The sequence below is a fragment of the Colletes gigas genome, unplaced genomic scaffold (assembly GCF_013123115.1).
Source record: "Colletes gigas isolate AHSC1104 unplaced genomic scaffold, ASM1312311v1 Colletes_gigas_Sc00016, whole genome shotgun sequence".
In the NCBI taxonomy this organism is placed as follows: domain Eukaryota; kingdom Metazoa; phylum Arthropoda; class Insecta; order Hymenoptera; family Colletidae; genus Colletes; species Colletes gigas.
In genome coordinates, this window is record NW_025106645.1 from 3342351 (window position 1) to 3363333 (window position 20983).

Genomic DNA, 20983 nt, shown 5'->3' on the forward strand with positions numbered 1-20983 from the left:
GCTTGATCGATTTAACAATTTACTCACTGTTTACAACTTACGTACGGTCATTGACCTCGCGCTTTCGTAACTGGCTACGCGGTCGACTTGAAACAAAAATCGCTATATCTCCGGAACTAATAACGCTATCGACTTGTTCGAACGCTCATTTTAAAGGGTATTTCATCCTCTATCCGATGACTTTGTGAACTATTATTATTTATCCTGTCTTCTATGTTTATTTTGACATTTACTTTCACACTATATACCTAGACAATTTCTATTGATCATACGACCGGTGTGCGATAAAACTGGATCATAAGTTGTTTGTTTAATTGAAAATGAATTTAAATTTATATACAGGATAATAGCGTAAGTACTATATCTTGGTAAGAATGGCTATACATGAAGTGTCGGTAGATTCAGTGTTTAATTTAACGAGATATCCTGTGAACGGAACTAATTTATAAGTGTCCCACTTTAATTATTTATAAATTGTTTATTTAATTGAAAATGAATTTAAATTCGAATGGAGACTGTTTGCCTAATTGCTAGCCAACATTTCCGTGATCGATTGTATCTATAATTTTTCAGATGCACGTGTTCAATTCTCACAGGGTTTCTGGTTGTTTGTTTCAGAAGTTCCATGGAATAGCGACGCAACGATGATCGCTATGAAGTTTTTTCGACTCGTTTTGACGCTCCTGGGAGGCACGCACGTCCTGTGCGCGCAACCCTCCATCTCGCCCACGGTGAAAAGCTTCGGTGAGTCATTTTTCGACTGCTTAATCGTACTTAATCCGCATCGTTTTGTAACTGTTTTCTCACAACAGAGAAAATTACCGTATATCGTAACCAATTATAAATATCGACAGTTTAATTCGAGCCCTGTCACCTCGCATATTCGATACCATTCGGTTCGTACTTTTATCCACGTCGAACAGTTTCGAAGATACAGCCGGTCCTAGCTGCGTGGGACAACCTGTAGAGCAATTACCGCGTCGCGATACGATTAGAACGTCCACCAGATAATGACGGCTTCTCTTGAAACCGATCGTGTGCCTGAGCGATCAACGCCCCCGTTAATGAAACTATTACTCGCTGACAGAGACATTTGGGTCAAAATATAACGAGGAAGCTCCGGGAGGTTGAAAGTTTTCACGAGCCTGTCGTAAAAATTCCAGATTACACGGAATCTCTATCAGTCTCCGCGTTTGATATCGGCGTCGAACCCGTTCTCGAATTTCCCACGGTCGTCGCAGTTTTCACATCGAATTAAATCGCTTTGAACGTACGACGCGGTCGAGTATCGGCCGCAGATTCGTCGAGATCCATATTTTATCGTAGCTGGCTCCGGGACACGGTGTTCGCGAGAACCCCCAAGGTTCGTATCGTTCCAACGGCCGTTGTTAGATACCGACGGAAGCGAATTGTGCCGGCTTTCTGTGCAATTAACGACTACCCATCCTCCCCGTAATTATGAAGCCGCGGTAGAAGCGGTAATGAAATCTGTACAAGCAGTTCGCGTGGAACGGGGGAGGCTGTTGGCGAATGTGGCCGTCAAGAAGACTGAAGAGTAATGTACACCCATTGTAACAACGTAATTATACGACACTCAGTTTGACATCTGTCATCCGACTCATCCTACAAAATGTCCGTCGTGTCGTTAAATTTATCCTTCCCTTTCTCGCGAGCGAAATACGTACGTAATTGTCTTCTTTTTTATCGACGTTCAATACCAGGTAATTACAGGGCTCAAAGACAGTTAAAATATCGGTTTCAGGTTTTTAAAACGGTTAACCCCTTGTCGTACAACGACGAGTCTGACTTATTATAAGTTCTTGATGTCTTTTTTTTATTATGAACAACACATATAGATGCACATATAGATGCACAATACATTTAGGATATATATCTAGATTTAGATTATCTGTATCCATCTATCGATAAAAGAAAACCATACATTACAGGAGGACAGAGGTTGGCTTAGATTAAATATATAAACAATGCTTCTCTAGAAATTTGAAAATAATCATTAGCGTACGTCAAGGGGTTAATGAAAAGAACTCGTATTGAAGAATTTGATCGAAATTATACGATGAGTCTGAGGAATCCAAATAACTGTCACTATAAATGTATAGGCGTATTAAATTTGTTCGAGCAAAATTTTAGTACGATCGGATATGTTTGGAGCGCTCGAGGGGCTTCAAATTCCCACCATAGTATTTGTTTATCCCCTCCAGCCGCTCTGTCTTTGGTACGTGTTTGGCTTTGGGTCAGTGGTGTCCACGGATGGAGCGCCTCACGCAGCTTCGTCCCTCTTTGCGTGCTGTATCGTGTTTGTATTGGTCATGAATACACAACGTGTCATCAGGCAACGTTCTTGTACCAGGCTGACGGGGACAAAGTGGTAGAAAGTCCCTCGGCTTGCATTGAATAGCTCTATGCAAACGAGGATCACGTGACAGTAGTAGACGCGTCTGACGCGATCCATGGTGGGAGGGTCCAAAGTGTCCTTGAGTGGCCAATTGACGTTGCTCCAACTATTGTAGGTGCTCGAAGTGGCTTCATTGGCCACGCGTCGATTATACAACGAACAAGCACGAACTTGTGTATAATCAACGGAATTACAAGACGATCGTCCTGAACGCTGCTCCCTTATTCTCGTCGATTTCCACACGCGACGCGAATAAACCGGACAATGGCGGCAAATTTCGTTCCCTCGTAGAAAATTTTAAATGGCCTTCGTTCGAACGCGTTCGATAGATTACGATTAAATACGCTTTAATTGACCGTGATCGAGCGTGTATTCGCGTCGCGGAATTTTATTTTCATCGCGTCCAGCCGGAAAATATTTGATAAATCATTTTTTAATACCTCTTTCACTCGAATCGATGAAATTAATTAACTAATTCAAGTATCTCTATTTTAACAAATCGATTACGATCGATGCCAGAGGCACGCCCTCGAGGTATTAAATGCATACGTGTTTTGTATTTTAGAATTGAAATTTATGGCGCACGAAACGATGGGAAATAAATTCTGGCAAATTGCGACGAGACCGTTTTCTATTTTCCGTGGCTACGAATCGAACAATTTTCCCTTCGCGAATCGTTTCCGTTTAACAAATCGACGATTTTTCTTGTCATTTGGACGTCTCGTTGGATTCGTCTTTGGCCCGCGGGGGGGAAATACGACAAGCGTAATGCGAGTCGCGCGCATGATACATGGAGGCTACGTGATTGAGAGTTATATCACACGCGACGGGTCTTTGCGCGGAAAAATGTTATTACCTCGCGAAGTGGGAGTAATTTATCGGGTAATATTCCGCGGTAGCAGAAACGTTATAACTACGGTCGAAACAAGACGCGAAAGAGCTTTCGGGTACGGTCCGCGGCGGAAAGGAGAACCCGATAAATTTAATTCCATATTCGTCATCGTGCTTAATGGACGAAATTCTGCGTCGTGTTTCGAGGTTCCGTTTTATTGAAAACCGATATATCGATGGACGGACTACGGCGAACAGTCTAGACCGTTCCTCTCGATGCTTTTCATACCTAACATCGAGTTTCTGTTCGGGTCCTCGTGTTGTCTAGTTCTTGGAGCGCCACTTACTACTTGATTACGTTCGAGAAAAAATCCAATAGCCCGGCCATTCGCGGCTCTCACGATTTCTTCAAAGCCTGGAAATAAGTAGTCTGCTGAACAGCTACCTACGTATTTGACACTCTTTTCTTTAAACTCCCTCGACCCGTAAAACTATTGCAATAATTAACATTGCGAATAATTAATAATTTAATATACATTTAACGAGTACGTTTTCAGAGCGTTGTACAAGTGAATCGTTGCAGCATCGCCCGGAGCGCGAATTTCTCGTTTGGAGCTATTAATTGATCGCTGGAAATCCCTCTGTAACTATCTCGTGAATAATAATACCGTCTCCATAAAGGTTGGCTTCTGGTATTTTTAATATCGCGCGCGATATAATGCATGCTTTGATTCACTGTGCACATCACTTACAAATTACTGGAATAATTGGCAAAATATGATCGGCGGGGGAACGCAACTTTCGCGTTTTCATCAAATTTCCCGCATAGGTGGGCTTCGTTCGAATCATTTGTAATAAATATTATTTTCCTGCGCGATTCGACAGAATAATTGTTCATCGCGCGTTCCTCGGGCGGAGCTTCGAAAACAATTGAATTAATTATTCCGCTAATTGTTCCCGCGGCCTCGATTTTACTCGAAACGTTACACAAGCGTACAGAGAATTACACGATAAGGCGCAAGCGGGTATCACGTATAATAACGGATCATTTTACTTTGGGACTTTGGAACTAGGTTGTCCTACAATAATCCTGTTAACAGGATACGAAGTTTTGCCAACGCTGGCACTCGACACTGTTGACTTTTCACGCGTCACAGCCCCTATCCCACTTAGCTTACTCATCTATATCGCGTTGAAGATTGCAATCCTCTCGTTTATTCGTCTCTGCGCATTTCGTGTCGTTGGTTATGCACGGCGTCTTCGAACGCTTGTTCCAAACTCTACGGTAATAGAGATTTTGAAAAATCCATAACGTACACCACGGTTGAAAAGTTTCGAATGAAATTTAATTACATTTACGTACTCTTATATTTCAGATTTTATCGTGGTAGCGACCATCTGCACGAAATAATTTCCGAAACACTCACATCATAGGGGAGAAGAAACGAGACGCTTGTTCGTTTACCCACGTCGATCGAATAAATTCGAATACGATCCCAAGGTCCACGCCGAACAGAGGGACATTGACCGCCATTTCTATTCCTCGTTCGCTATCCGAATAAAACGGTGGTGTTCGATTCCGACCATACAATAATATTTCAATCTTCACGCTCGAAGAATTGGCGAACGCAATAACGCGATAATTCGTAAACATCCCCGACAATTACTACAATTTGTCGAATTTACGATAGGGGTTGGTGAACAGCAGAGATCTTGCGGCGACTTTAGTCGAACGGGCCGCGACACGACGGGCGATTTTTAAAACGCGGCGAACGAAGTTGTTTTCAAATATTTCTTCGAGGCATTTCTTTTCCATCGGATTCGTTTCGTCCCCTTATTTTCGCCGGGATTATACGTGACGGCGTGTATAATGCGGGTCGCGGAACGGCATGACCCCAATATCACCCGGTGCATGGTGTACCGGGCGTAAAACGCGGCCCCTCCACCAATCTCGAGACACGGTAAAAACTAAGATTACTATGCAATGCAATCAGGGGCGTACCCGGGGTTCTTTTAGATTAAAACACCGTCCGAGATTACTGGTCGAAACTATTGTTCCGCCAAGAGCCGCTTTCTAGCGAGATTGTCTCCCGACCGCCGTGCTTCGACAAAAAGTTACGCGTAACAACGTTTCGAGAGGAGCAAACCTTTCATGGGAACCCTTAACCTTCCATGTTATGTTCAACTTCAACTTCTTAAGCTAGAAAACGGTCTTTGAAAAATCTAAATCTTCTTGTACAAAACATATCGTTTCTGGGCGTATCGTAATCGACATCTGAATTGTTAAAGGTCGAGGGCTGGACCGTTTCAGGTAATTGATTAGGTGCTACGTGATTAGATGCACGTAATTGTAACCTTTAACCTTCCATGCTATGTTCAACTTCAACTTCTTAAGCTAGAAAACGGTCTTTGAAAAATCTAAATCTTCTTGTACAAAACATATCGTTTCTGGGCGTATCGTAATCGACATCTGAATTGTTAAAGGTCGAGGGCTGGACCGTTTCAGGTAATTGATTAGGTGGGTAACTGCTGTGGTAAATGGTACAGTTATGCAAACAAAAAGTTACGCGTAACAACGTTTCGAGAAGAGCAAACCTTTCATGGAAACCCTTAACCTTCCATGTTATGTTCAACTTCAACTTCCTAAGCTGGGAACGGTCTTTAAATTCTTAATTTGTAATTTCTTTAAACAGTATAGTTATTGGTCCATTTCAGATGATAGAGTTTTAAGAATTTATTGTTTATGCCTCTTTTTACGAACATATCAAATTTCATTCATATTTCGTTTCACTGCTAAATTAGATCTTTCGAAACACATATCAATTATTGTCAATTCTATGACTCGTCTCTGCCAAGAATTTTTGAATACTAACACTATTCGTTTGCTTTATGCTACTTTGGTCCATTCTTCGTTAGAGTACGCCTCCATAATATGGTCACAATTGATAAATATATCAGAATGATTGAGAGATTGCAGCATAGATTCTTAAGATTTTGTGCACATAAATTGCAACTTCCGATGAGATTTTATAATCATAATTATATGCCTTTGCTGGAGATGGTTCGTCTGGACACCCTTAACACTAGGTTTACGAACACTCGTTGTCCATATTTTAATTAGAGTATATGTATATTTGTATCATTATATCAATTAAATTCAACATAAATTGCTAACAAATGACATATATGAGTTCTGTAACGTTAGGTTTAGAATTTGAATGCGTCAAATTGACACGTTTAAAACCATAGGATAATCCTCGATATTACTGTTTGGTTCAAATTAGTAAATAATAGCATAAATTGTCCATCAGTGTTAATAAAATATGGTGATTATAAAATACAGTATGCATGACCCCTTAAATCGCATTTCTGCATTATACAATACAAACACGGATGAAATAGATCTTTTTAATGTATCGCTGGCCATCCTCGAAAGTCTTCCAAGTCTTTCCAATGGCGGAGGAATAATGCATGTCTCTTATTTTAGTATTTTATTTTATATTCTGTTTTAACTGTATAATTCAATAACAATAATAAAGTTTGACATTCATTATTTTGCGATAACACAAATTGAATGGTCTTGATATCGATATTCCCTACCCCGAGAGCGCCAAAAGTGATCCTGGTATTTTAATCTAATTACCGTATCTACGATTCGGTGAATTCTCGTAACGACAGTCGGAAAACAGTTGTATCGCATCGATGTCCTTTGATATTTTACGAGGCAGCCGTGATACGCGCCGCGGGCTAATAAACTTGAAGTGTTTTTTAGAACATGTTTTCGTGACCGAGATCACGAGAGCGGTATGAAAATGTGTCGCCTCTGACGACGTCGCGACACTTGTAAGCGAAAATTGAAGTGCACCCGGCGAGCTCAAGTTGCGAAACTCGTTAACTTTATCCCGTTTTCGGGACGGCGAAAACGGGGAGGAACGGAATTCCGTTTCTAAATTCTACTTCTGTTATAAATTTTATCACTCCCGTCCCGGGCGCCGCGACGAATTAATGGTTATTTTATTCATACGAGGCGGTCCGGCTCCCTTTTGTTCCGTCTGTATTTCGTACTCCGATTGTCCGCGACAGAAATTCCTGATTAATCGCTTCGGTTCTTATCTCACCCGGGGAAGTCTGATTCAAACGATGACCGAAAAACCGGGGCGTAGCTTCTTTCGTTCAATTTTCGCTCGAGGTTCGTTCGCTATCCGCTTGCAAAATACCTCGTAAATAACACTTCTCGTCGCAAGAAGTATATTAGCAGGAATTGGTAAAAAGTATCATTAACTGTCCCCCCTGTGGATATCGAATTATTTCAAAGTAGATGCGACACTGCTATTCGTTTCCTCCATTCTCCTCCCGCTATACTGCTATTTATTAGCTAATTCACTGAACGGGGAATAGAAAAATCGGATTTTAACACTAGAACTACCAAAGCAGTCAAAATGACTCAAATTGTAAAAAATTTACTCGACTAGATTTTTGAACTGTATTTCTTGGCGTATCTATCGTTTTAATATCTTTGGTACAAATAAGTACATTATAATTGTCCGTAGTTCTAGTGTTACAATGGAGATGACAAAGTCGCCAAAAATTATTGGAGAGTGGTTTCATTCCAAGGAGATCGAAAAAAATGTTTCGTAGTAAAGTCGCAGATAAATATTTTTTTCCGCTCAACGAACGGTTTCCAAAGCAATTTGCGTGGCAGATCTTGGCGAACCGCCCTGTATAAACGCAAATTAAACGCGTTGTATCTCGTTAATGCGGCGGACGTAGATGCAATTAGCCGGGAAAGTTTGATGAGCGCGAATGTGAGAAAAGGCGGAATCGACTCAACGGCCAAATCGAGAGATGGCCAGAGGCAGGGTGTAGGCTAATGCATAAACAATGCGCCGTTTATCCGCGTTGGGGATGCAACCCCAATGAATAATAAACTACCCTACAGACACGCGGATGGATAGACCGTGTCTGGTACCAAGCAGAGAGCGTTGTAGGAGGATTATCGACGAAAAAGTGCCGTCGCTCGTGCACGATGACCCCACCCGATATGTGAATATTATTGCTTTCAAGATTCCACCCTCCTGCACGCGCCATTTAGGCTACGGAGCCCATGCGTCTTATCGACGGGTTCGATGAAACGACGCACGACTGTTCTGGGCAATAACACACATAATCTTTTCGATAGTAACTGTCAGTTGCCACTCCACCCCCGTACAAGTCGTTTTTCCCAACGATTCTTTTTACGTTTATTTATTCGATACAGTCCCGTTTGTGTACAAAATAGTGGAAGCTTACAAAAGTAATTTTAATTTAGAAATATTAATCAAATACACAGTTTTTGAGTGATGCAATAGTGCCTGTAAAAAATACCAAGGTGGTACAATAAGAGTTCGCGATCAGACAAAGACGATCGAGCGGATCTATCGACATCAGTGGGAAATTTTGTGGCGTTGCCTCCCATGCCCACCACCAGAGGGGTCGCGCTCTCACAAGCGCCCGACCGACACCTCGGTTCCTATATACATATACAATTCTCGAAGCTGAGGTGTAATCTAAAAATCCAGTATAATTGCATTTGTACTGGAAATTTTGTACATCCTTTACTTCGTAACGATTTAGTTTAGAGAATTTATATTAATTTCCACCAAATTATTTCACGAATGCTTTTACACATAGCGAAAAGGCTACCCTTTAATCATATTGAGAACCGTTCGTATATAAATATTTACAATTTTCAGACGTTCCTCAGAATTTCTCCGATCATTACATTTATCAAAAGAAACGTTGAATCGTATTAAGGGGCGGCTTTATCGGGGCAAACTTCCGTCACAGATATAATTTAATGTTCCCGATACACCGGTTTGCGTCGTAACTTTGTCTCGCGATAAACGAACACGGATTCCGGCACGGTTCTTAAAACGCTTCCTTTATATTTCTTTCAGATATCTGTTCGATCCTGAAATTCTCTCGCTGGAACGCTTCGACAATTTTCTGGAGACAGTCTGGCGGCCCGTAATAAAAACAATTTTTTCCCACCTCCATCCGAAGAAACAATTTACCTCGCGAGAGGCAAACTTGCCGGATTACGAATAAAATAATGGCAATAATACAAGTAACGAGACTAGAAAAGGGAATGCAAAATTGTAAACATAATCTTGATCGCGATAAAAGATTGATAGCTTTTCTATTTTAGAGGATACATAGTCTGCGAATTAGTGCGTTTGTAGGTTTCATGTAGAAGCTTCTTTTGTTTTATCAAAGAGATAAGTTCACTGGAGAACCACGATAAGTTGACAGAAAACAAAAAGAAAACAGAACAAAATCATTTATTGTAAAGTATAAATGGCGATAGAAAAATTCAACAGATTCGTCAACACCTAATTCATTTGGACATTTATCCCAGTCAGTGGTTGAATTTAAATGGTTTTTGATCACAAAGAAGATTTGTTTTACGAATATCTCGCGAATGGAAAAATGTGTTGATTTTAATGATCGTGAAACTTGACTCAACTTGTAGTTGTTCATAGTGTTTATAGAAACCATTAATATTCCATTGTATTATTCTTTCCATTATTTTATAATTGTAGTATTTCCTCTTCTTTCGTGTTTTTACATAATATCGGAGGAGTCAGACTCCCCATCGTACGGCAAGGGGTCAAAGTTGACTCCTCATCGAATTACTAAAATATGCAAAATCCACGGTGCAATACGTTTGTCTCGCTTCATCCGTCTCTCGGTAATTTATCTTGAGCGAAGTCGACGTTCCCGTTTCTATGCCGCGACGAGACAGTCTGGTGGCCTCTAATAAAAACAATTTTTCTCTCCTCCCCCTCGAAGAAACAATTTACCTCGCGAGAGGCAAACTTGCCGGATTACGGGGATCTTCGGCCCGATATTTACGGAAGTTTTATAGAATTCGTTATTCCGTTGGATCTCGAGCCGGGCGGAGGCACCGAACGGTTTAATTGCACGAGGGGGTGCGGGAATTACGGAAATAAGTCGGAGCGCGACGCAAAACGCGGATAATTAAAATGGTCCGCGGAGGGCAGGGGGGTCGCGCTTAAATTTTCGGCGACTCCAATTTCGGCTCGTTCGTTCTTCCCCTATTAACATATTCCGCGGTTCGCCTCGAAGAGTTACGGTGCGGCGTAGTTCGGAAAAATTTATCGACCTTTTCAACCGTCGTCGTCTCAGCGTTCTGCGGCACGGCGCGATTTTTCGCCAAATTTATCGCCCTCGAGTACATATACAACAGATAAAAATTTCGAGAATGGTTGCAGGTATTTTTCCTCTTGTAATATCGAATATGAATATATTTGACGCGACTGAACGTCGTATTATTATTTTTTCGTCAAAATAGCTCTATTTGTGAGCGATTGTGAATGACTTAAATAAATAATTATAAAAAATTAAGGAACAAATGGGAGCAGCTGTGATAATTTCAAAGATACATCCATAAAAATTTCCCGCCAAAATTATAGAGGAGTATCGAGGAGTATTTTAGAAAAATCTAATCAAACTTACGAAAAATGAGTTCAAATTCTTAATGGAATTTAAAGGAAATGTGAAGGGGAAGAAAAACGAAAATTCAAAATAAAGAATACTTATCTTTAATAATATGATCTGTGGCGCTGAGTCGCTGCGGTTAGGAACTCAGGAGAATTTCGTAGGAGGACAGCCTGCCTTAGACGACTTTTTTTTAACGAACGTTTATTGTGCCAAGAAAACAATTATAAATATATATACAAGGGGGTACAATAAACCTAAACGTACAAACGGCTAACTTATAACTAGGACTACAATTTAGACTAATGGCTCAACTTAGAGCTCGCGTAATCTTAACAATAAATAATGTCCGTCGCACTTAATGCTACTTACATGATAGTTTTAAGAAAAGTTACTTATACTAGGGGCAAGATTTAATATTTTGAATAGAAAAATGGCACCAAAAAAACTGCCTTAGACGACTGGGATATTGGGAAGTCATTCGAGGAATGTATACAATATAGCAACCGAGGGATCAGTCGAGCGCTTGTGAGAGCGCGATCCCTCTGGTGGCGAGCATGGGAGGCAACGCCACAGATCCATTGAAAATAATAAAATAATAATCTCTTTACGATACAGAATTTTTACCTTATTTATACGGTATGCGATATTATTTCTATCAGTCAAGGAATTTCCTCTCCTAAAACAATCGACTGTTCATTCGTTTTATCAACACATATTCTCATCCTAATATCATCCAACAACGCGTTTATGAATTGCATTATTGCCTATGAGAAAGTTGATTTTTTTACTTTTGCCCCTCTTCGACGCACCGTGCGACGCTTTGAGAATTAGGGGCTTTTTTAGCCTCGGGCGATACGAGCCCCGATTTGCCCGAGGTCCGCCGCGTTCCGTAAAACAATTTCAATTTGCCCGCGTGCGCGCGTCCTCGAGCAACGCGTACAAAAACCCCGTGCACGCTTAATTTCACTTCGCGTCGTGCTATCTCGCGCTTCGCGCTCGCTGTTAGCATTTTCGGGCTAACTGTGTCGCGCATCCGATGCACGTAATGCATCCTACATCAGCGCAGTTTGCGCCCGCCTACGGGGCAACAAAAAGCCGCGAGTTACGCGGAACAGGTGATTATCACTTTGTCCCGCTCGACAACAATCCCGGGTCGGGATCGTGTCGCGCAGAAACGCCGGATGAAAAGCTCGCGAACCATTTGTATTTTCGCCGGAGGAATTCGGAGACTGATGGACGGAACGAGCTTCAATCCCCATACGCTGTTGCGGTCACAGTTAATTCTTACGTTGCAAATTATTTTTAACTGGTGGAAAAATACAGGACGGGTGATTTTACTGGCATAGAATTCCTTCAACGTTTCTATACTAAAAATGTGATAAGCATTTTTCGAATTAATATATTTTATCGAAATTTTCGGGAGTTATACGTGAATAATATTACAACTTTTTTCTTGTGTTATCGGAGAAATTACTAGAAAAACACACGCTTATTCTCGTTCCCCTTGGTAACGTGTTAAAGTAAGAATATCATTGAAATGTTTAGATTTAATCTTCCTTGCAAAATACTATGTCGTTCTGAATTATTTCACATAGGACACCATCGAACACTTAATAGCTTTTATGACCCTTATAATCGTTTGTTCATTCACGCGAATATTGCTTGATCGATATTTTTAACCATTCAATTCTATCATTTAAGTGTTCTTTACTCTCCTTGCAATTCACAGTCAGTCTCGTAACATTCAATTTTGTATTTCTGTTTATCTTTGTTATATAACTATCTTCTATACTTGTATGTCTCAATGCCGTGAATAAATAAATAAATAATAAATATAGTGTCCCAGGATCGATGGAACAGACGTCAGCAAGTTCGTCCAGTAAAAGTATGTTCTGATTGTCCAAGTATTTTTATTACAGTCGTACAAGTCATGTTTGAACGAGTATCCTAGAAAGTAAATATCTAATATAAAAATATATCTTGGAATTGGAAGAACATTGACCCGACGAGCGCTACGAAAGCATTTAGTAAACAATTCGCAATACGCGGATGCATGCTGTTCGCCAATAATTGTTCAATAGCAGTTTCCCCTGTATTGCCCGAAACTTTTATAATTTCCTCCTTTAGTACTCCCTTGGAATTGATAAAGTAAAGTTATTTAATTTTCCGTCAATTTCTACCCAGAAACGTTCGATTGGATCGAGATCAAAACTTTGCGATGGAGTTTCCAGAACGTGAGTTGCGTTATATAAGATCCATTCTTTTATAATGCGGGCTCTATGCCTGGGGTTGCTACGTTGTTGAAAACAAAGCTCTACGAAACTTTGTGTATCTTCCTTGTATTTTCTATTGCTTCTCGAAACACGTAAATATGAATGTTACGTTTTAAAAACCTTTGATCGCCCCCTCCCCCGCCACTACCGAGTGCACTCTAATTTCCAACGATACTTTGAATTCTCCTCGCGAAAAATGTACCGGGAATTTCAATGTTCGCGGTAACGGAAGCGCTCGGTTTCGTTTCTAAATTCGTTCAGAAATTAACGAAGCGAGACGCACGCGTAGAAAATACGCGGAACTGAACGGGCGGAAGACAACGCGTTCCGAGTAAATTAGATGAAACGAGAGACGGGAGGATGTAGAACGTGAAGAGGGAAAACCGGGGCTGAAACGCATGGGTGGAATAAGAACGTGTGATAGGTGGCGGGAAGACGTAAAACGGAAATAATAAGAGACGTGGGTGGCGAGAGAGAGGGAGAGTCGGATCGGTACGATGGGATGGCTGCTGGAAGGGGTTTTCTTTAACCCGATAAAACGTGATCCTCGCTTTATCAAGTTACCTTAATCCACTTATTTTTAACCGGCAACTAGGTGGGTCTGGCGGTAGGTGGGGGATGAAGAACGGTCATGGAATAGCGAGCGCCGCGTGAGATTATGCAGGTGTAAAGCCCGCGGCAGGAAATACTGCCTTTTAAATTAATTTCAGGCAACGTTCGTCGTCGTACACAGAAGCGACTAGCTGTTTGTCCCTTCGTCGTGTAATGCTTTCAGCTCTTCCCTACTCGTCGCTTCGACCAACCCCATCGCGCCACCTCCCCCTGTCACGCGACGTCCCGCGTCCCCGGTTGCCAGGCGTTCGTCTATATCCGCATCCTCTGCCGTTGGACCGGTTCCAATTGCGAATTGAACCGTTCGTAACTGTTGAACGTGAATTATGGCGTTTATTTATTCTGCCCTGTCCCTCGTGCCATCCCCCGTTGGCCGGCCTGTTCGCAGCCATCCATCGCGCTACGCCCCCGAAATCAGTGCTTCGCGGACGATGGCACGATTGTGTAACGACGCCGATTTCCCTTGATTATAATCGAATCGGTCATTGGAGGACCGTTACGCGTTCCGGCGTTCCGGCGTTGCGGCACAGATTGAAACTGATAGAAACAAATGATTATTTTTAACGTTCGCGTGATCCGCGCGAACGCTGGGACTATTACTCTCGTCACGCATCGCGCTACGTCGTTCGCGACACCGCGTTAATGGCCGATTCCCATTAGGAAGCCAATTACACGGGTAATTATTGGAATTCTTTATATACGAAAGGTGTCGAATATACATACGTGGATCTTTGCCGGCGTATCTGTTTCCCGTTAACCTCTTGCCGTACAATTTAATTCCAAATAACTTTTAAAACGTGTACTATTCAATTTTGTTTATTTATTTATTTATTCGCGGGGTTAAATACCCGTTAAAGAGGGATATACCTTTAGACGCCTGAAAATGTATTAAACAAAATTTTTTATTTTATAAGATGAAAACAATGATTGATATATTTTACAGCCTTGTAGGTGTACTCACGCGCGACTTACCATTTTATATGGATCTGTAATAAAAAAGCAAGGTATTTCTCAATGAATGATATAATTAAGAACTTCAATTTTTGACACAATTTTTGCTACAGTTCGGTCAATGAGTTTTTGAGTTTATCCCAGTCAATGGTTGAATTTAAACGGTTCGAATTTGCTCGTACAATACCAGGAAGAAGAATAGATTTGTTTTACGTATACCTCGCGAATGGAAAAATGTGTTGCTTTAATACATATGATCGTGAAACTTGACATCAAGAACTTGTGACATATCAGACTCCCCAAGGGGTCAAAGTTGACTCCTCAATGAATTACTAAAATATACAAAATCCACGATACAGTACGCTCGTCTCGTTTCATCGGTCTCGCGGTGCGCTAATTTATCTTGAGCAAAGTCGACGTTCGCGTTTCTATGCCGCGACGTCTAGGAATTCTTCGCCGAGCTACTCGGAACAACGACCGCTCGCAGTTCGCGCGATTAATCAATTTTCGCGCGCGATAATGCGCAACAAAACGGGGCGAAACGTTCGCGTCATCGGGAGTGCTCGTCGGACACGAATGGAAAATTCATACTTGGTCGTCGTCGTCCGGTGTGCGCGAACGTGCACAATCTTCATTACTATGCCGTCGCCATTATTCCGTATCAGAGCATCGCCAGCCTGTGATGCAAAGTTTCAGACGTTGTCTGAGTAGTTTATGAATACCGCGACGCTGGGATGATTGTGGCCGTGGTGGATGACTGGGGTCGTCGGGACGACGGTGAAAACGCTGGGGAGGGACAGGGCGGGCGTTTATCAACCCTCTGTCCCTGACAAGCGCATACAGACGACGAATATATACATAGAGGCGCAGCCCTCTTCCTCCTCCCGAGACACTCTCGCCCACAGTCGCCGTGTGGCGTTATAACTCAAACGCGAAGAGACCCCTTTGACTGCTACTGGGATAACAGATATTACTTTTATACACGTGATACCGCATCAGTTCCTCGAGACAAAGGGCTCGAATACATACATATATACTATATACTTATACGATGCTGGAACGACCGGTTACGGCGGTCGTTGGACGAGCGCTTCAATTTCGCCTGGAATGGCAGTAATTTTCTACTTCTTCTTTCTCTGTCCCCCCCTCCCGATCCCCTTTAATAACCCTTCTAGTTCTTTTTATTAATTTCCCGAGTCACCAGACCTCGGTGAGCTCTCGACCGGGGTAGGGTTAACGATGAACCCATCGGGGAATAAAGTTTTAACATTCCGCTTTGAATTCGGGCAAGTTGGACTGTTCAAGGTCGTCGTTTTTAAGGGCGTGATTAGATGATAGAAAGCCCTTTAAAATGAAGCTTATTTCGAGTCTATGGGGTATCTAATTCCGGAGGTATAAGGGTTTGAAGCGATTGTTTACTTTTCTTCGTTGACATCTGTGAAGTCATTGACCCGTAGTAAATAGTAAACATTACCTCACTAGGTCACGATTGCTACGATTCAGGTAGCTGATATTTAAACATTGCCCCTTCATTTAAATTACGATATCTCCGAAATGAAAAGTTTGATCGACATAATCCAAATACCATTTCAAAGGGGAAGCTTTGCCGCTTATAACAGTGGTTCAGTTATGGAGCACACAGTAGTATCTTCGGAAAGTTTTAGTACTTCCTATGTACGTGATACTAGACTATTTATCGAAATATTCCAATCATAATAAATCATTCAAATAATTTAATTAATAACAGTTCCATTAAATATTTCTGACGTTATCGACAATAATTATTTCATGACATTTCGCTTGCTTCGACAGTTTGTTGACTGCTATTTAACAAGTTTAACACGATTTCGATTAACACGGTTTACCACGTTGATTGCCAAACCAAACACCTGAAATTGTTCACGAGAACGAAACTTCGTCTCTAGACAATTGGAAACTAGCATACCCATAATTTGTCAACCGATTTTGACAGCCTCGTTAAAATTCAATAGTCTAATATCTAACCTTGAAGATTCATTTTTTTTTGACTCCGTGAAAAATTAGTCAACCTCATATAGGTCACGTGACAATCAATGTATCAAATGAGATGTCGAATTCTCGTACAACACGATAGTTTTCTGATCTATTAGCAGCCCCGGTAAAACTGTAAGATACCCAATTTTTGTTTTATTCCCGGAGACACGCGAAAGTGGCAATTTGTACGCTAAATTAATTGACGTTTGAAGCAGCTAATAAAATTTCCACGGAGAAGTTTCGCGTTTTACAAGCCGTAGACGCGACGAGAGACATGAACGATCGCACGGAGGTGTCATTTTGTCCGTGCATAGCGCAGCAGAAGACTATGACTAATGATATCGCCGCAACAACTTATTTGTTATCGGAATTGCCTATTACTTACTGCATTGAACAATATGTCTGTCGTCTCGTCGCCTATCGTCGCTACCTATGGAAGCGCCAAGTTTCTCGCGAGACTTCCTATCGATTATTGCGGACGATATTTGTCCCCGTGGGAGCGTTTCCAGCGTCGGACGGGGTACCGTGTGAAAAATTATACGCGTCGCGGAACTTTCCTAGAATTTCTTTTCCGCCGTATCAACGTAACGACGATAGGGCCGTGCATTTTTAATTACAACTTCAGCGAGGAACAGAGAAGAAAGCGGTAACGGTGGGAACGAGAGAATTCTCTTTCGTTTGCCGGCCATGAAAATCTTACGGCGTGCACGGGGAATTCGTTGCGACAAGATAATGAAAACGTCGTGAACGTTCTTCTCGATGGTCTGTTTATTTTTTTTTTCCTACGTTTTTTTTTTTTTTTTATTTCGCAACTCTGCAACTTTTCTGATAAGACGGCAGCGAGGAAACGTTCCGCGCAATTTCGCAGCGCGGAGTACGTGGATACGAAGGAAAGGAGAAACAAACCAAGTGAAACGCACGTATAATCCAGAGACGATTCGAAATTTGATTTCGAGATCTCGAAACTCTGGGTACGCGAAACGCTCGTTGCTTTCCTTTTGCTCGAGCGTTTAGCCAGGAACCGATTAAAGACGTCCCGCGTTCGAGACATCGTAGCATACGAGATCCGTTTAATCGAAGTTTATTCGAATATATCGCGGACAGCAATCGTGGTGATTAATTTGATCGTTTGTTTCGCGTCACGTACACGCGCCTGTTCGTGCACAAACGCGTGTCGATTGCACGCATAAATATGCGCATGGACAAACACCGGCACGCTTTAATTGAAAGGCGAAATGCGTGCAACGGGCTTTGAAGATATTAATTAGCTTTCGGAGTTAATCGCATCCTCCATGATGCCCGCGGTGTCTACGAAATCTACACAATTTCACACACCGCCATTATTTCGCTTCGCGCCACCTGGATGGATCGTCGAGTTCGAAGATAGACCACTCGACGCGGTATTAATTCCAGTCGTGGAACTGTTTGTTGAAATGTTTCCAGTTTCCTTCGAACGGTTAACTATCGAAGAAATTTTAAAAGATTTTTAATAGTCAAGATTCAACTATACAGCGTCGCGCAGTGTGCAAAAGTGGCAAAAACGCGGAAGAAATATGAAATCGATCTTAGATTTGTACGAAAATTAGTAAATTAAAGTTTTTGGGGTCGCTGATTACGGATCTAATATCAAATTAATGTTTGAATTAATCGTTCGTTAATAAAAAATATTTTCAATATAACATAAGATATTACACAATATAATACAATTGAGAAACAAACAGTATATTGAACAACTAAAAGTATAATATTCGTAGTTTATTTGCTTAAACCATAACTATGTAGAACAAGTGTTGTTTAACGTATAAAGTATATGTAAAAGACAAATTTACATATATAAATACTTTTTAATATACAGGGTGTTCGGCCACCCTTGGGAAAATGATTTTCGGTAAAGAATTTTTTGCTCGAAAGTGGGTAGGAATTCGGAGGTATGTCTATTTACCAAAAATTATTGCAATTGACCCCCACAACTGTCAATAATTTTTTTAGAACGATTTGAATTTTTTTTTTACGAAAAATTTAGGCAGCTACCCACTGTCGATTTTTCTTAAAAATTCGTTTTTGATTTGTATCAAATTTGTTTGACGCTGTACGGAAATATTGTCTAATACTTGTTTGTAGGTATCCATGAGCTCTACTTTCAGACTAAATTTCAATAGGATTTATTGACTATTGTATGAGTTATGGCTGTTTGAAAATTGGACCATTTTTATGATGTTTTCCTCACTTTTCAAGGTTAAGGAACAACTCTTCCAATATTCTTGGAATTACTACACATTCTTGAGTAAAATACGCGTTGTTTGCCTTTTGAAATATTAAAATCCTCCAATCCGTTCAGAAGTTATGATGTTTTAAACATACGCATGAAATTTTATGATCAGCCATTATATTTTTGGTAAGGAATTTTTTTCTCGAAATTGCGTAGGATTTCGGGGGTATGTGTATTCACCAAAAATGTTTGTAATTGACTCCCGCAATCAAAAATATTTTTTTTAGAATGATTTGAAACTTTTCATTTTCGCTGAAAAATTTAGTTGTCTATTTTCATAAATCACGATTTTCTTATTCTTCTGCAAATTTCTGCAAGATCTTCTTTTTCAATATTAATGTAGACGTATTCAGAAATCATTTCTTTGCAAAACCAACATTTGTACCCGTGTTTCTGTTTTTCATAATGAGAATGAAAGTTAGTCAAACTGATTTTTCTTTGCAAAGTAATACTAATGATATTATCTCATTATGCAATCACAGTGATACCATTATCAATAAAAAAAAATGTTCCAAAGTGTATACATTAAAGGCAGACACAATAAATTCTCACTTTCAAATCATATCAATCAATCAAAATTGACATAAAATTATGATTCAACAAGTTTGTACTTAGGTTTTCTCGTTAATTTTGTATGATTCCTTGTACCTTGGTATAGCACCTCGTATAAACAATATTCGTTACTTTGAAAAATGCCGTTTCGCTTAATTTTGTCCTCGTTTCGAACATTTTTGCACACTGTTCGTCGCTGCCTGGAAATAAGGTTACTACTTTGATTCGGAATCGCAGGATCGTTCATACGTGGCTTGTTAAACAATTGAAGGAGCTCTGATCGGCGCGGAGACTCGTTCGAAATAAGTGATATTCCTGGTCTCTACAATTGGCCTGTAATTTGTTCGAATGATCCTTTGAATGAAGCTCGTTAGCGGACCACGGGTGGTAAGTGTCGCGTACGTGCATACGTCTCTGGATATAAAATCAATATATGAAATTCATGGACGTACGATTGAAATAACTGGCCGAGTACGCGTGTCATTCCTGTCCAGTCCATCGAACTTAATTGCCTGTTAATTTCGAACGACATTCATGGAGTACGGAGATATTTTCATGTAATAGATTTCAACTTTTATATTCGAAATACTACTGTCGCGCGGTAATTATAATTAATTCACGACGGGCGTAATTACGTTCCGTTTCGCAAATTAATCAAACGTGCGTTATTTAGTCATTATCGGGATGGAAAATTCTTCCCGGGTCGCGTTAAATCTTGATGTCATAATCATTTCGTCGACTATGCTCGACACTACACAGAAACCAATTCAGTTTTACAAACGTACGGACACGCCGTCAGTCACGCGTCGCGACTGTGGGGGTGCAATTAATCCATAAAATAGGTACGCGGCAGCGCGACGCATGTTCAACAGCAATTTCATCGTCCACGCTAGCATTTCATCTCTTTGTTTCCCCCCGAAACGGTCATCGCGCGGCCGTGTACGAGGAAACGTGACACGAGCATTTATTCAAAACGCCGCGGCACGTTTCGTTTGCATGTCGCGAAAGTACAATTCGCTCTTAAATCTTCCCGCTTAACGGCGAGAATTTACGCGCGAAACGGTCGAACGACTGTTTCAATGACGGCGCGCGAGTAATCACGGAGGAGAATTAAAGGAAGTCGATTAACCCTCGAAATCATTATCGTTGGCCAAATCATTTTGAAAATGGTGAAAATATTTAGGAATCGAATAAGATGTGTATAGTTGGAAAAAAAAATTTCCACGCGAACTTCTGGGCTCAATATTCTCATTTAATTCTTCATTTATTTATTTTGTTCGTGAAATTTGTTCGATACAATTTTAAAAACAAATGTAAATGCCAAAGTAAAAGTGTAACACTGTATTTTCGAATCGACCATATTTTTCTAATTTACCCTTAGCGGTTGATGCGACTTTAAACAAATAAATAAATATATAAACAAAAGAATGTTGTTATATCTAGACAGATTAGAAATGAATACAAGCACAGATGGCATTAGAAAGAAAGTAGCTAAGACAAGAATACGATCGTTTTGATACAGCTACAATGTTTTAGCATTGAACATTAGGGGTTAGATCAGTG

At 40.8% G+C, this 20983-nt stretch overlaps 1 protein-coding gene across 1 annotated transcript in view; it reads left to right on the plus strand.

Annotated features, from left to right (window-relative positions):
- The window catches only part of LOC122400138 (zwei Ig domain protein zig-8-like), a 239884-nt gene that overhangs the window by 18102 nt on the left and 200799 nt on the right, over positions 1 to 20983 (plus strand). Inside the window, exon 2 of the mRNA XM_043401418.1 lies at positions 619 to 744. Within this exon, the coding sequence (XP_043257353.1) occupies positions 645 to 744 (100 nt within the window). The 5' untranslated portion in view covers positions 619 to 644. The remainder of the gene's footprint in view (positions 1 to 618; positions 745 to 20983) is intronic.